Genomic DNA, 14785 nt, shown 5'->3' with positions numbered 1-14785 from the left:
ACTAGAAATGGCAAGTAAATAAGAAATAGTAGTTACATTATAATTGGTAAGTATATAACGTTATATTAGAAATGGTAAGTAAGTAACGTCTTGTTAGATATGGTAAGTAAGTAACGTTATATTAGAAATGGTAAGTAAGTAACATTATATTAGAAATGGTAAGTAAGTAACGTTATATAAGACATGATAAGTAAGTAACGTTATGAAATGGTAATTAAGTAACGTTATATTAGAAATTGTAAGTAAATAACGTTATACTAGACATGGTAAGAAAGTAACGTTAATTTAAAGTAAATTGCAGGTAAAACTGAAATATTATATGTTTTCAATAATTCCTCTGATTGAAGAACTATTGAGAAGAACAAGAATGTTTGTATTTTCTAACATGTAAGTTACATGATGTAACCAAATAAATTTACTTTCTCTCATACTTGTGTGTAAAATCCAAACTATAGCTACAAGGTCACAAATTCATATCAGTAGTAATACATAAAATTTACTTTCTCCTCCTGTCTAGTGTCTAGTTCGAAATGAAACAAATCATTATGATTTGAACTCTTTATAAAACTATTGTTTGAAGGAAAGCGTTACATCCAATTCTATCAATTCTTCTGGCTTCTCTGGACCTTTTTCATCATGGTATCATGGCAGTGTGATCTTAGGTCAGGTTAATTCATAGATTAATAACAATACAGATAAAACAAAAGATGTTGTCTTTTTTAATAACCCTAAGGCAGACTAGCCCAAAGGGCATGCTGCGCTGAAGGACAAGAAATAGAGAGAGAGCATGCGCGTAAATCCTGTGGGCTTCTCTCTCAGGGTTGTTATTGTGGACTAAAAGACGACATAAAGTATTTTATCTGTATTATTATTAATCTATGGGTTAAATATTGTTGTTACTCCAGAGGGTTCCAAGGGAATTTTCCCCATTTTGAAATTTGAAATTGAATTTAAAACTTTTTATAATTTTGCAAAAAGGCAATGAAATTTTGTTAAATGTTTACTTAAAAGGCTGAACTCTAAGGGATTTTAAAAGTCGCTATCCTTTTAAAGGTGCCATTTTAACCCCGTAATCATGAGTATTATAAAGATTGAGAAATTTTTGGTTGATTTAGGGAATTTGAGAATTAACATTTCTGGGAGTTGGAAACGCTTTCAGTAAAAAAAATCCTAAAATAACTCATTTCAATTGGAGCAACCACATTGTGTTTAACAGGGCAAACTTGATGGCAGCAGAATATGAACCTGAGATCACTTCAATGGAACAATTTCTCAAACAATCAAAAAGATCGGTGAGTGCAAAGTTGAAAAACACAAAAATTTTAAAAACTAATCTATTATTTTAGTTATATGTTATGGTAAATTATGTAACTATGGAGCAATACCACTCTGCTGTTCTAAACGGATTAAAGTAAAACTATTAAATTACTAATTCAAAATTTTTATAAACAATGATTTATTCAGGAAACAAGGGAGGCATTTCATTCGATAGTGAGTATAAATTCTTAAATATTCTTAAATTTTTTAAATTCTGAGATCAAAGCAAATATACATTCGAATCAGGTTAATTAATCGGTCCAGAGAACCTGTTGTCGATTTAATAAATGGTCACCAAAAAAGAAAATTTTTGACTCCCAACAAATCAAAACCAATTTTCATGATAAAAAATTTTTTTTAAATTGAATCAAGATATTCACTTCATTTGGATCAACTTTTAACACCGAATGAGAAAGTTTGTCGCATAAACTATAAAAATATATTTTTTGAAACCTCTTAAATAAACCCCCCAAAAAATTAGATTCTCAAAAAATGAATCAATTCGGATTTAGGATGCCCAACACGGGCAGTCGTAGTACATTTAAATTTCCGAGCCGGGTCAACCTTTCCGTTCCCCGTTTGTACTGTACCTAACTCTATGGACAGGACTAGCCGGTGCACCAAGGTTGACGCGGTCAGACTTTATGCTTCATATAGGTTAAATTTACTTTTACTAAAGGAGGGGGCGAAGTGCGTGCCAAACCACTTGAATGTCACAAATTAGTTTGTTTTATAGCGTGTTTGAAAATGAAAAATAAAACAAGGAAACCATAGTTAATTTTTTCAAGCAGAAACGATCGTTTTTTGTAAAAACAATTGTAAAATGAATTGAGTTTTAGCCACAAACTCTGGTTTTATTATTCATATATTTTTGCAACTTTAAACCCTAGATATTTCAAAGTATAAATTCAGTCAGAATATATAATATAAGTTTGAATTATCAAAAGTTTAGATCGTCAGGTTTCAAAGATATAGGAATTTTAAAAAATTTGAGTTTTTGGCTAAGAGCCTTAGACTCAATTATACTTTTTCAAAAAACGGTAGTTTTCTACTAAACGGTAGTTTTTCTATAACTAAACGGTAGTTTTTATACTAAACGGTAGTTTTTCTACTAAATGGTAGTTTTTCTACTAAACGGTAGTTTTTGTACTAAAAGGTAGTTTTTCTACTAAAAACCAACTAAAATTCTGTTAGTTCAAACATAATTATTTTCAAAGGAATAAATGATTAACTTATTTTTTCAAAAATAATTTTTATAATTTTTTTTTAAGTACCGAGACTGCAAATTCTATTACTGACAATGGGGGTTGTGTTGTGGTTGATGTGAATAATATGAGACATACAATAACTCAACAACAGCTTGTTAATGGAAAGGTAAGTAAGGTGGTTGTGTTGTAGTTGTGATGTAAAGAACATGAGACATACAATAACACAACAACAGCTAGTCAATGGAAAGGTAAGTAAGGTGGTTGTGTTGTAGTATAGATGTAAACAATATGAGACATACAATAACACAACAACACCTGGTCATTGGAAAGGTAAGTAAGGTGGTTGTGTTGTGGTTGATGTGAATAATATGAGACATACAATAACTCAACAACAGCTTGTCAATAGAAAGGTAAGTAAGGTGGTTGTATTGTAGTATAGATGTAAACAATATGAGACATACAATAACACAACAACAGCTGGTCAATGGAAAGGTAAGTAAGGTGGTTGTGTTGTAGTATAGATGTAAATAATATGAGACATACAATAACTCAACAACAGCTGGTCAATGGAAAGGTAAGTAAGGTGGTTGTGTTGTAGTTGATGTAAACAATATGAGACATACAATAACGCAATTGTTGATAAAACAAATGAATTAACCTTACTCCTTCAGAACTAAGTAATTTCTTTCCCTTCCAGAAAAATCCAAATTTGTTCTTTACTTTGTCATGACCTTCTGTGTACAATGCCAATGAAGCATCACAGTACATTCATTATCAGTACATTCATTATCATCTTACAATGTACATGTTAATTTGGTTTGATACTTGTGATGCCAAATAGATTAGAAGTTATTTGAGCTGATTGCAGATAAATAATTAAGTTAAGAATCTTTTTTTTGTAACATGAAACGATCATATTTGTTTTCTAGTCGTCTTTGCAGTCTTATTCTTTGTGGGTGACTCTGTACTTCTAGATAACTGTATCCTTGTCTACGGATAATGGGAATGGAATCATTGTACCAAAAGTAGTCTTGGGTTGGATGTTGCAAAGAGATGGAGAACATATTGAAACCATTCAGAGGTTTGTCACCCGACTCTGGGATTCAGGTATTACATTTAGTGGCCCTCCATCAAGGATAAATTAGATATCAATCATTATAAATTTGAAAACTGGCAATTTTCAAGGGTGGTTTCCCCCTCAATCGACATGCGCATTTAAAGCTAGAAAAACGAAAATATCATTTACACAATCATCAGAAAAAGGTTTCAATAGTACCGTTGTGAATTGTGCATTGGCACTCTTCATTGAGATCTCTTTAAGGTCTGATGATCCACATAGATAGAATACATTTTGGAAGAGCTCTTAAAATAAGTGAAGAAGAGTCTGAACCTGAACCCCTGTATATGGAGAGCTTCTATCTATGTTTTATCATTTACTCTGGAGGGTTAGTAATTGGTGGATTTGTATTTTTGTATGAGATTTGCAGTGACAAGAATAAGTCTAATATGGTGACAGAAATAAAAAATACTAATGTAAATAAATCAGAATGAAACTGTCAAACAAAAATTTTATTTAATAAAAGATTCTAAAAATGTTATTGTTTAAGTTATGAAAGAGAAAGTGAATTTTTTTAAAAAATTTAAGAGTTTATTTTGAAAAGAAAACGTTATTATGTTGGACTATCCTAAACACTTTTTTACTAATCAATTTTCTTTATTTCTGGTTTTAAAATGGCCAAAGATAGACAAATGCACAAGAGTTGCTTCCAAAAATTATTTTCTTTTAATAATTTTTGAAGCAAATAAATGCGATTAAATGGACTTTAAAGGATAAATAATAAGGGGTATAGGCTGAAACCTGAGAATCTCAGGAGCTGATTGAGACCCATAAGAGTTCAATCTGTAGGTGTAAGATTTTGTATAAGATTTGTAATATTATACAGACGACATTCAACGAATATGCAACCAATCTGAAAACGACGATATCCCAGAGGAGCCTGAGAAACGCCCGGACCATGTTTCCAGCACCCCAACCAATGGCAGTGCAATGTTATTGTCATGAGCTTCCCGTCTGTATCATGTGACCATTATACTGCACTGTCATTGGAGAGAGTTCTGGTCACATGATACGGACGTATATCTTACTTATAAACATTTTGGTATAATTTTGACACAGCTTTATGTCAATTTCTCAAGACAGGAACATCAGATAGATTTCTTATAGGTATCGTTCAAGTCCTGAGATTCCAAGGTTTCAGCCTATACCCACCCCCTTCATTTTTCCTTTACAGTCCCTTTGATGATGAACTATCCTTAATTATTGATGTTTTAATATTCATGGAAAATATACTGTGCTTGTCTTTTTGTAACCGATAAACGTACGTATAAACGGCGAAACTGATGGGGCCCAATATTTTTGTGGGAACTCACATGATCCCAGCTGGAAGGTGAGCAGGTGGTTAGAATTAAAAAATTTGTCTTAAAATCCGCGAGATAAAATCGATAAAAAGCAACAGTTAAAAGTTATAATCGAAAATGAGCGCGAAGTGCCCTTGAAGCCTAGTTTGATAGATCAAAAATTTAAAAATTAATAAATTTCCAAATTGTTTATTCTTTTAAATAAATACAAATAAATAAAAAACTACAATTTCTAATGAACTTGATGTTATCTTTAAACATTTTTCCGTTAATGTCCCAGGCCACCATAACTTTTCCCTTGATCATACTTGACATCAGCTACATATCCACTGTAATCATCAGCAACATGGTAGGTTACAATCTGTCTTCGACCATCAGGAAGATCCACATAGTAGGAACCCTGTAATACAATAATCATCATTAAATTAGCAATTAATGATAATATATTGATATTTACTCTTCAAGACAAAAGTTGACCCTTTAGCCATGCTACCTTAGTAGAGTATCCATCCCTATCCTCTTCATGTCCAAAGTTAACTGGTCCTGAGTATCCACCATATCCATGCTACCTTAGTTGACTATCCATCCCTATCCTTTTCATGTCCAAAGTTAACTGGTCCTGAGTATCCACTATATCCATGCTACCTTAGTAGAGTATCCATCCCTATCCTCTTCATGTCCAAAGTTAACTGGTCCTAAGTATCCACCATATCCATGCTACCTAAGTAGAGTATCCATCCCTATCCTCTTCATGTCCAAAGTTAACTGGTCCTAAGTATCCACTATATCCATGCTTACCTTAGTAGAGTATCCATCCCTATCCTCTTCATGTCCGAAGTTAACTGGTCCTGAGTATCCACTATATCCATGCTTACCTTAGTAGAGTATCCATCCCTATCCTCTTCATGTTCAAAGTTAACTGGTCCTAAGTATCCACTATATCCATGCTTACCTTAGTAGAGTATCCATCCCTATCCTCTTCATGTTCAACGTTAACTGGTCCTGAGTATCCACTATATCCATGCTTACCTTAGTAGAGTATCCATCCCTATCCTCTTCATGTCCAAAGTTGACTGGTCCTGAATATCCACTATATCCATGCTTACCTTAGTAGAGTATCCATCCCTATCCTCTTCATGTCCAAAGTTAACTGGTCCTGAGTAACCACCATAACCATGTTCACCACCAGGTGCGTTCACGCCATACTGAAAATATTACAAAATAGTTTAAGGTTTAAAAATATTTGATTGATTTTTAAAATATTTAATTAAAGAAAAGTAAAGGACCTTGTAAGCATAATGAGGAACTGTATTCTCATACTTTTGGTGTCCATACCCTCCTCCATGTCCCCCATGACCACCTCCATTACCACCTCCAATACCGCCTCCACCTACTCCAATACTGCCTCCAGAATGTCCTCCGAAACCTCCATGATCAGCTAGAGCAGAGGCTGCAAGGCAGATAATAGTTGGAAGAAACTTCATTGCTACAAGGAAACTAAACTGTACTGCAGATATAATTGTACCGTACTGCACACTACTAAATGTTGTAGGATGAAGAGAGCTGAGAGTACTGAGGATTAAACACAATGTTAGACCTTTATATATTCAATATTTGACATTATTGGTGACTTTTATAAATGTATGGCAAGTGCACACCTGCAAATATCATACTCTAAGCTGCTCAGCAGTGCTTGACTCTAGGAAATTTATATCTTTATCATTTTAAAATTAAGGACAGTTCCTTTCTAAGGAATTATGCAGTAGCTAAATATAATTTATGTCATGCAACATTACAAGAATGACTTTGTGAGCTTATAGCTCTTCTAGTTTTGATTTTATGCAAAAATATTGGAAGAAAAAATAAAAATAAAAAAATTGTATTCTTCTTGAAAGCATTTAAGATTCAATCTTAAATTCAAATTTAAAATTTAATTGTTGAAAAGTTTTTTTTTTCAGTTTTTATCATTTGTGTTTTCAAGACTCTTGAACTGCTTAGAACTATGCATATAAGTGCACATGATGATATGACCTTAAAACCTGCACATTCCTCATATAATTGAATAGTTTAGTTCAGAGAATTTATCCTGTAAAACAGGGAACTCATTTTTTTTTTACATAATTTTAATCTTGAAAATAATTTATTTTGAACATTATTATGGTTTAAAACATGAGGATATAAAAGAAAATGTATCTTATCTTTTTGCTACAGTGAAACCCTAAATAACGAATACATCGGAAGAATTCATCAAATGTCGTATTCTTCACTTTCTGATGAATGTTGCAGATATTTAGTTTTTTAATTGAATGATTATATGGAACTCTTTAAAACTGTTCCCGCATATTCATGTCTATTTATTTATTTTCGCAAATACTGAAATTTACGTAATTTAGTTTAAAACTCATTGGAAAATTGTCAAGATGACATTTGATAAATTCTTTCGATGTATTCGTTATTAAGGGTTTCACTGTATATGAAAACAGTGAACATAAAAACCAGTACGCGGAAAAATATTTTTTTTTACAGAATATATTTATTTTAATGGTAATATCACAACATGGACACTTTATCCACATTTGCCATATTAAGACTTGGGGGGGGGGGGTCTGAATCTGTGTCTATATAAACAGGGGGGGGGAGCATTCCACGGCCCCCCTACTCTTTAAAAAGGCATTATTGGAGTTGCAATTTACAAATAGCTAAAAGAGTTTTAAACAAATTTAAAAAATTAAATTTTTGTTTATGACTAATACTAACATGATGTACAAGTTTTTATATTAATTTCTCAAGGGTTTTTTAAAATTAGTTTTAGATCTGTACCTTGTGGAGCAAAAAAGGGTAATGTGAAACTTAAACTAAATTTCAAAATTTTACTGACAAATTGGACATTTTAACATTTGACTGGCAAATTAAAGAAATTTTAAAAATAGAAATTATTTTGTGGCAACATATTTACCAAAAAAATGTGGGTTTTATCCATTCAATCCTATAAAGGATTTAGACAAACTAACAACAATATATGGAATTTTTTAACATAATTTAAAAAAACAAGATTTTAAATATATATTTTATTTCTGAACTCTCAAAAATATTCGATCTCTCATTTATATTTGAAAATGTTTTAAATCTACTGTTTGGCAAATTTTGACATTTTTAGTTGGTCCCAATTTAATTTTTCATGGTAAGTAATTTAGGTTGAGTTAGTGCAGTGAGTTAGTGTTAAATGCAAACTTAAACTTTTATGAATTTAATGATACAGAGCCAGCTGCACGAATTCTTTAAGTGGAGTCGGAAACAATAATACTAATAATTATTATATATATAGTAAATGCCCTACCCCATGAAATCCTTTTAGATCAATACCAATCCAGGTTTAACCATTCGTATCCTTAGGTTTATCTTTCTTACAAGATACAACTCAATCAAGAACTCCAGGTTGTTCAATAATACTTTAGTATCAATATCAATCCGGATACAACTTTATATGTATTCTCAGGTATCTGTCTTACAAGATACAACTTAATCGCAAACTCCAGGTCGCTCAATAATCTCAGATTTTTGTCAAAATTTCTCTAGGCGTGTTCAGGTTTATGAATATGAGGATTGCTACGATATTTATTACATATATATCAGAAAAGAGCTTTATCATGAAGTTTATATCAATAATAATGACGGTGAAGATAATAATTATAATTTAGAGTTAGAGTATTTATTTTCAAACACAAAATACAAAATAATATTGCATGATGGTTCAGATGTGATAATAATAACAATAGTAAACTAATTCAATGGTTCTTTTTTATTACAAAAATTAAATTTCTCTGAATTTTCTTATCTTTTGTTCAACATTTGTTTTTCCTGAACGCCTCTTTTATTAAAAATGTCTGTGTTTGTAAACAAAAACAAGCCTTCTCAGAAAGAAACTGAAATAAACGAAAATGTGTTTATAAATGAAAGGTTGATGCATTTTAACATGATATAATTATTTACAAAACACCAGCACCACTAACCAGTAACCATTCAACTATAGAGTATGAAATTTGCAGGTGTGCACTTGCCATACATTTATAAAAGTCACCTATAATGTCAAATATTGAATATATAAAGGTCTAACATTGTTTTTAATCCTCAGTACTCTCAGCTCTCTTCATCCTACAACATTTAGTAGTGTGCAGTACAGTACAATTATATCTGCAGTACAGTTTAGTTTCCTTGTAGCAATGAAGTTTCTTCCAACTATTATCTGCCTTGCAGCCTCTGCTCTAGCTGATCATGGAGGTTTCGGAGGACATTCTGGAGGCAGTATTGGAGTAGGTGGAGGTGGTATTGGAGGTGGTCATGGAGGTGGTCATGGGGGACATGGAGGAGGGTATGGACACCAACAGTATGAGAATACAGTTCCTCATTATGCTTACAAGGTCCTTTACTTTTCTTTAATTAAATATTTTTAAAATCAATCAAATATTTTTAAACCTTAAACTATTTTGTAATATTTTCAGTATGGCGTGAACGCACCTGGTGGTGAACATGGTTATGGTGGTTACTCAGGACCAGTCAACTTTGGACATGAAGAGGATAGGGATGGATAATCTACTAAGGTAAGCATGGATATAGTGGATATTCAGGACCAGTTAACTTTGGACATGAAGAGGATAGGGATGGATACTCTACTAAGGTAAGCATGGATATAGTGGATACTTAGGACCAGTTAACTTCGGACATGAAAAGGATAGGGATGGATACTGTACTAAGGTAAGCATGGATATAGTGGATACTTAGGACCAGTTAACTTTGGACATGAAGAGGATAGGGATGGATACTCTACTAAGGTAGCATGGCTAAAGTGTCAACTTTTGTCTTGAAGAGTAAATATCAATATATTATCATTAATTGCTAATTTAATGATGATTATTGTATTACAGGGTTCCTACTATGTGGATCTTCCTGATGGTCGAAGACAGATTGTAACCTACCATGTTGCTGATGATTACAGTGGATATGTAGCTGATGTCAAGTATGATCAAGGGAAAAGTTATGGTGGCCTGGGACATTAACTCACATATTTGTAAAGATCAAATTCATCATTTGAAGATTGTTTTGACTTAAAAAAACTAATCTATTTTGTAATTTAAGAAAAATAAGTTCTGTCATAGAAAAGGAATAATTATTGTTAATTTATTAATATTTTTGTCTTAATAAACAATTTAAAAAATTACAATCTACATTGGGTAGAACTTACAGAGAATAGATGAATATAGAGGTACACATTTTTAGTTGAAAGGTCAATGTATTAACTTAACTAGCATAGAACTTAATAAGCAGTAAAAATGGTTGAAACTAGGCTAATTAAAATGACAGATAGGACATTAGATGATGTCTTTTCAAGATTTCTGTGTGTTTTGTTCACAATAACCAAAAAAAGAAGTCCAAGTTACGCGTATAGTCGGCGTAGAACAAAACATAGAGAGAGCCTGTGTAACGCCATTGGCTTCTGCATCAGGGTTATTGTGAACGTAACACACACAAATCTTTAAAAAAGGACATCTTGTGTCCTATCTGTTATTTTAATTAATCCGTGGTTCTGTTCATTATCAAAATAGTCGATGTCGCATGTTATGTTCAACGATGTCCGTCTTATCGATTTATGTTAAATCTGCAGAAAATACAATTGCTTATCAATAAACATTTTCATCCCACATCATAAATTTAAAAATATGATCAACTTTCTTAAACGAAATTATAAACACTTTGGAAAACTTTTTGATCTAAGTTTAATTTGCAGGTCATGCTTCTTAAATTTACTAACTTAAAATTGTAATCCTAATGTTGTGCTTAAGTTTGAAGCTGTCAGAAAATAAATTGGAAAAGGTTATTATGAACATGTTTTGAAATAAGAGTAACCTAGCGGTGAAAAACTAAACTAAGCATGCTGATCTTGTTTACAGTGAACAGTGCGCGCACACACACATGCTTAGCTACCTGTATCACCTCCCATACAGTAATCTACAGAGCGTCCCATATCATATTAGATTATCTCCAATCTTTAACACCTAAATACGCACATTATACTCGAAAAATCTAGCATTTTCTGCAAAAAAAATCTTCTATTAGCCTTATTAAATTTTTTAAAATGATTCATTCTTCTTAAATTTTCTGATTTGTCACCCAAATCGTAATTTAGACCCATTGACGCGGTCTAATTTGATGTGGGACACCCTGTATATAATAAAACAAGTCGTATATAATAAATATATAGGGTCCGTATAGCCGGCAAAACGGCTGGACAGATTGGGCTGTAATTTTGTGTGGACACTCATGGGTGGCCGGGGGGCGTTATGGGCAACGCCGGTTCCTTCAGCTAGTAGATTATAAAAACCATACATTCTATATTATCTATTTCATTGTAAACTTATGTGTTTAAAATATTTACAATGTAACATTGTAGGCCCGGGACCCGGTTGTATCTTTCTATAACGTGCGTTAGATGCACACACAGTGCTGTGCAGTGTGCAACCTAAACTACCTGTAAAACTGCCTAGCTGCTATAACATGCAGGCTATAGACATGTCGCATCATAAAAACAAAAACACGAATTTGTGAGGAAAATTATGCCATTTTTATAAATATCTTTCCCTGCTATAATTTCAATGTTCACAGGCCCCATCCCCCTCTCTCCCCCCCCATAGTCACGATTCCTATTTAAACCATACAAAAATTGATATTGTTTATCAAAATGAATTAATTTTGGGTGCTTTGGATGCCAAGTTAAATTCAAATGATGTGTATGTATACATACACAGACAGCAGGGTGTATTCAATTTTTCTATGCTAGTATCTATTACAACAATCAGAGGCATATACAGGGGGGGGGGGAGCAATTTTGATAACAAACAGAACCATAGATTAATTAAAATAACAGATAGAACACTAGATGTCGTTTTAGCTATGCTACCTTAGTAGAGTATCCATCCCTATTTCCTATCCTCTTCATGTCCAAAGTCTAAATGTATAATGGTTTAACTATCTACAGAAAGGAAATGAGGTCTCGATTATTAAACGTTGTATCATTTATGTACTTAAATAGTGAACGTATTATTTCGAATGATGGGTACTTTCCCAAGAAGGATTTTCCCAAGGGTAAGTGGCAACTTCCCTAATGTGCAGTTTCCTAATCGGCAACTTCCCTAATGTGCAGTCTCCTAATCGGCAACTTCAATAATGTGCAGTTTCCAAACCGGCAACTTCCCTAATGTGCAGTTTCCTAACCACAACTTCCCTAATGTTCAGTTTCCTAACCGGCAACTTTCCTAATGTGCAGTTTCCTAATCGGCAACTTCCCTAATGTGCAATTTCCTAACTGGCAACTTCCCTAATGTGCAGTTTCCTAATCGGCAACTTCCCTAATGTGCAGTTTCCTAATCGGCAACTTCCCTAATGTGCAGTTTCCTAACCGGCAACTTCCCTAATGTGCAGTCTCCTAATCGGCAACTTCCCTAATGTGCAGTTTCCTAACCGGCAACTTCCCTAATGTGCAGTTTCATTGCAGTCTACAGTGCCTCAGAGAGCCTAACTTAACCTTTGGGAAGTTGCTGCTTGGGAAATTGCACATTTGGGAAGTTGCCACTTGGGAAATTGTAACTTGGAAAAATGCCTTTGGGAAAGAACCTAACACCTTACTTCTTACATCATGTCACACTCTTACATTCATGTAATGAGAATGAGATGAAGTTCATGTACGATTCTAACTGATAATTAGATTTTTTTCATCTGTATTCCAACAAATAGAATTATATTTATTATTAATTGGATGTCCAAGCTTTATATTTAAAAAAAATCGGTATTTATAAGTTTCAAATAAATTAATTTATTAATTGTTGCACACAACTAATTTATTTATGCTATTAACATAAATCTATCTCTTTCTAACAGAAAGATTATTTCTATGAAGGAATTGAACACCAGAGTCTCAAATTATAATTTAAAAATCTTTCTTGGCTTCCTGACATTACATTTGATATTAAACACTTTGATATTTGGTTGTTGAAATATCAAACGTTTAAAACATCAAAATATAACCAGAGCTGAAAACTTAGAATGGTGGATATCGAGATCCATGCTTTATCCTCTCTTTTTCTTAATCTCTAGATTAAATAATGATTGTTCTTCTCTTGTTATTAATCTCCAGATTAATTGGCCGTATTTAAAGAATTTGAGCCATGACTTAGATTTAAGTCGCAGCTCAAATATGGTTGGTTCCCCTTAAATGTTTCAATATTTAAGCTGGCGCTCAACTAAAACCAGTTTAGAGGCGGATTTGAGACGCGGCTCAAATTCATTAAATTTAAACCGGGGATTAAGTATTTCGGTCATTCTAAAGTTTTCATCTCAGGTTGTAAATATATATTGGGTTCAGTGAGTTCAGTAAAATGTGTGGAAAAGTAGAATAATGAGAATTGAATAAAATTGCAACAAATACATTTGACATATGCCACTATATAAATGGAGGGTCACTTGAAATTATGCATTCCATTTGAGTTAATTACATCGTAAAATAAAAAATACTTTAAAACCTCACTAAAAAAGTTTCATTATAAAAGCTTTAATCAACTGCCTGCACGCACCTCTGCCCCTTTGTAAAAGTAAATTCAACATATAAGAAGCATAAAGTCTGACCGGTTGCACCAGCTGGATCCTGTTGATTTACTGCTTTGTTAACCCAATGTCCGTGCGGTACAGTACAAACTGGGACTGGAAAGGTTGACTGCAGCTCAGAAATTCAAATGTACTACGGCTGCCTCATGCTTGACCAGTGTAATATATTTCGATATCGTTAATTATAATATTTTATATATTGATCTTATGAAAATATAGATATTTTCTAAGAAACGTTTCCATCTCTTTTTTCACCCCTTGAGCTTACCATGGTAGGAGTTTTGTGTCTTTTGAGTCCACTTCAGATAATTACATTTAAATAATTTGGAAGTGTGTATTATCGAATAGTTTACATAGATAAAAAAGAAAACAATATTTTTTCGAAAAAGGGTTTTTTTTGAGGGGGGCTCAATGTTGCCANAGCCCCAACTCAATTTCTCTAGTACGCTCTGTCTATTAATAATCTGATAAATAGAAAATGTTGTTAATTTTGTCAAGAAGCCGGAACAGTTAAAATTAATTAAAAATTACAGACCATATAGATTTTTTGATATCTCTGATAAAAATAAACAATTTAAGGAAGTTCAAACAATACGAAACCATAACTAAACATATGTACGCTAATACTGTTGGAGTACAATTGTACACAAAATACAAAACATTTTCCGGTTACAGTTTCATTCCGAGTTCGTACTCCTTAACGGTCAGTATAAGGACTGTGAGGAACCGTCAGTACAAAGTCAAACTGCAATTGCATGTGTTATTGTCAGTATTTATTTTATTGTTCCGAAGTTTACTGCAACTCTGAAAAATCAATTAAAATGGTTCAGTTATTTTAAATGATGAATTTGAGTGAGTTTTAGAATCTGCTCTTTTAGTCATGAAGTATAAACAGTTCGATTTGAGCGAGGTAATTTGAATTTTAAAGATTTATAAAAAAAATTTGAGATGTTTCTATAATACCTGATTTTTCTTGGGGTGCATTTTTTTGCAATTTTCTATTTTTTGTTATGTAAATAATGTCAAAATACATGGATAAAATTGGTCATGTGGCGCTCGGACCCTTATAGCTAGTCCTAGCCGCAGCGAATGGACCAGAAATTATTTTAGCCTCACCTGACCCTGAAATAATACAAAATAGATATTTAGGGTCTGTCCTAGTATACGAAGTTCCTTTCTAAGGAATTATG

The 14785-nt window shown here is 32.8% G+C and overlaps 4 protein-coding genes across 4 annotated transcripts in view; 3 read left to right on the top strand and 1 right to left on the bottom strand.

Moving 5' to 3' along the window:
• Positions 1-580: 580 nt before the first annotated feature.
• LOC111707707 (uncharacterized) lies at positions 581-4109 on the top strand (the record flags this gene model as incomplete). The annotated part of the gene is given in 7 exon segments (XM_023480847.1): positions 581-662; positions 1217-1292; positions 1347-1411; positions 1465-1491; positions 2589-2691; positions 3500-3632; positions 3847-4109. Coding segments are annotated over 7 exon segments (716 nt in total), but the record flags the coding sequence as incomplete, so codon positions are not given.
• Positions 4110-5245: 1136 nt separating this feature from the next.
• On the bottom strand, positions 5246-6528 carry LOC111707704 (ctenidin-1; the record flags this gene model as incomplete). Its single annotated transcript, XM_023480844.1, is given in 3 exon segments — positions 5246-5343; positions 6050-6148; positions 6230-6528. Coding segments are annotated over 3 exon segments (395 nt in total), but the record flags the coding sequence as incomplete, so codon positions are not given.
• Positions 6529-9067: 2539 nt separating this feature from the next.
• On the top strand, positions 9068-9998 carry LOC111707705 (ctenidin-1). The gene is made up of 3 exons (XM_023480845.1): positions 9068-9361; positions 9443-9541; positions 9866-9998. The coding sequence occupies exons 1-2, from the start codon at positions 9164-9166 to the stop codon at positions 9530-9532; spliced, it is 288 nt and encodes a 95-aa protein (XP_023336613.1). The 5' UTR covers positions 9068-9163; the 3' UTR covers positions 9533-9541; positions 9866-9998.
• Positions 9999-14265: 4267 nt separating this feature from the next.
• LOC111707702 (uncharacterized) overlaps positions 14266-14785 on the top strand; it is a 46661-nt gene continuing 46141 nt past the window's right edge. Inside the window, exon 1 of the mRNA XM_023480841.1 lies at positions 14266-14505. Within this exon, the coding sequence (XP_023336609.1) occupies positions 14476-14505 (30 nt within the window). The 5' untranslated portion in view covers positions 14266-14475. The remainder of the gene's footprint in view (positions 14506-14785) is intronic.

Source organism: Eurytemora carolleeae, unplaced genomic scaffold (assembly GCF_000591075.1).
Source record: "Eurytemora carolleeae unplaced genomic scaffold, Eaff_2.0 scaffold828, whole genome shotgun sequence".
In the NCBI taxonomy this organism is placed as follows: domain Eukaryota; kingdom Metazoa; phylum Arthropoda; class Copepoda; order Calanoida; family Temoridae; genus Eurytemora; species Eurytemora carolleeae.
Note: the sequence above shows the minus strand (reverse complement) of the source record. Positions and strands in the feature narration are given on the sequence as shown.

Coding starts and splice junctions, on each gene's coding strand:
- LOC111707705 (XM_023480845.1), top strand. CDS start 9,164: ATGAAGTTTCTTCCAACTATTATCTGCCTTGCAGCCTCTGCTCTAGCT. Junction 9,362..9,442: donor TTCCTCATTATGCTTACAAG/GTCCTTTACTTT, acceptor TAATATTTTCAG/TATGGCGTGAACGCACCTGG.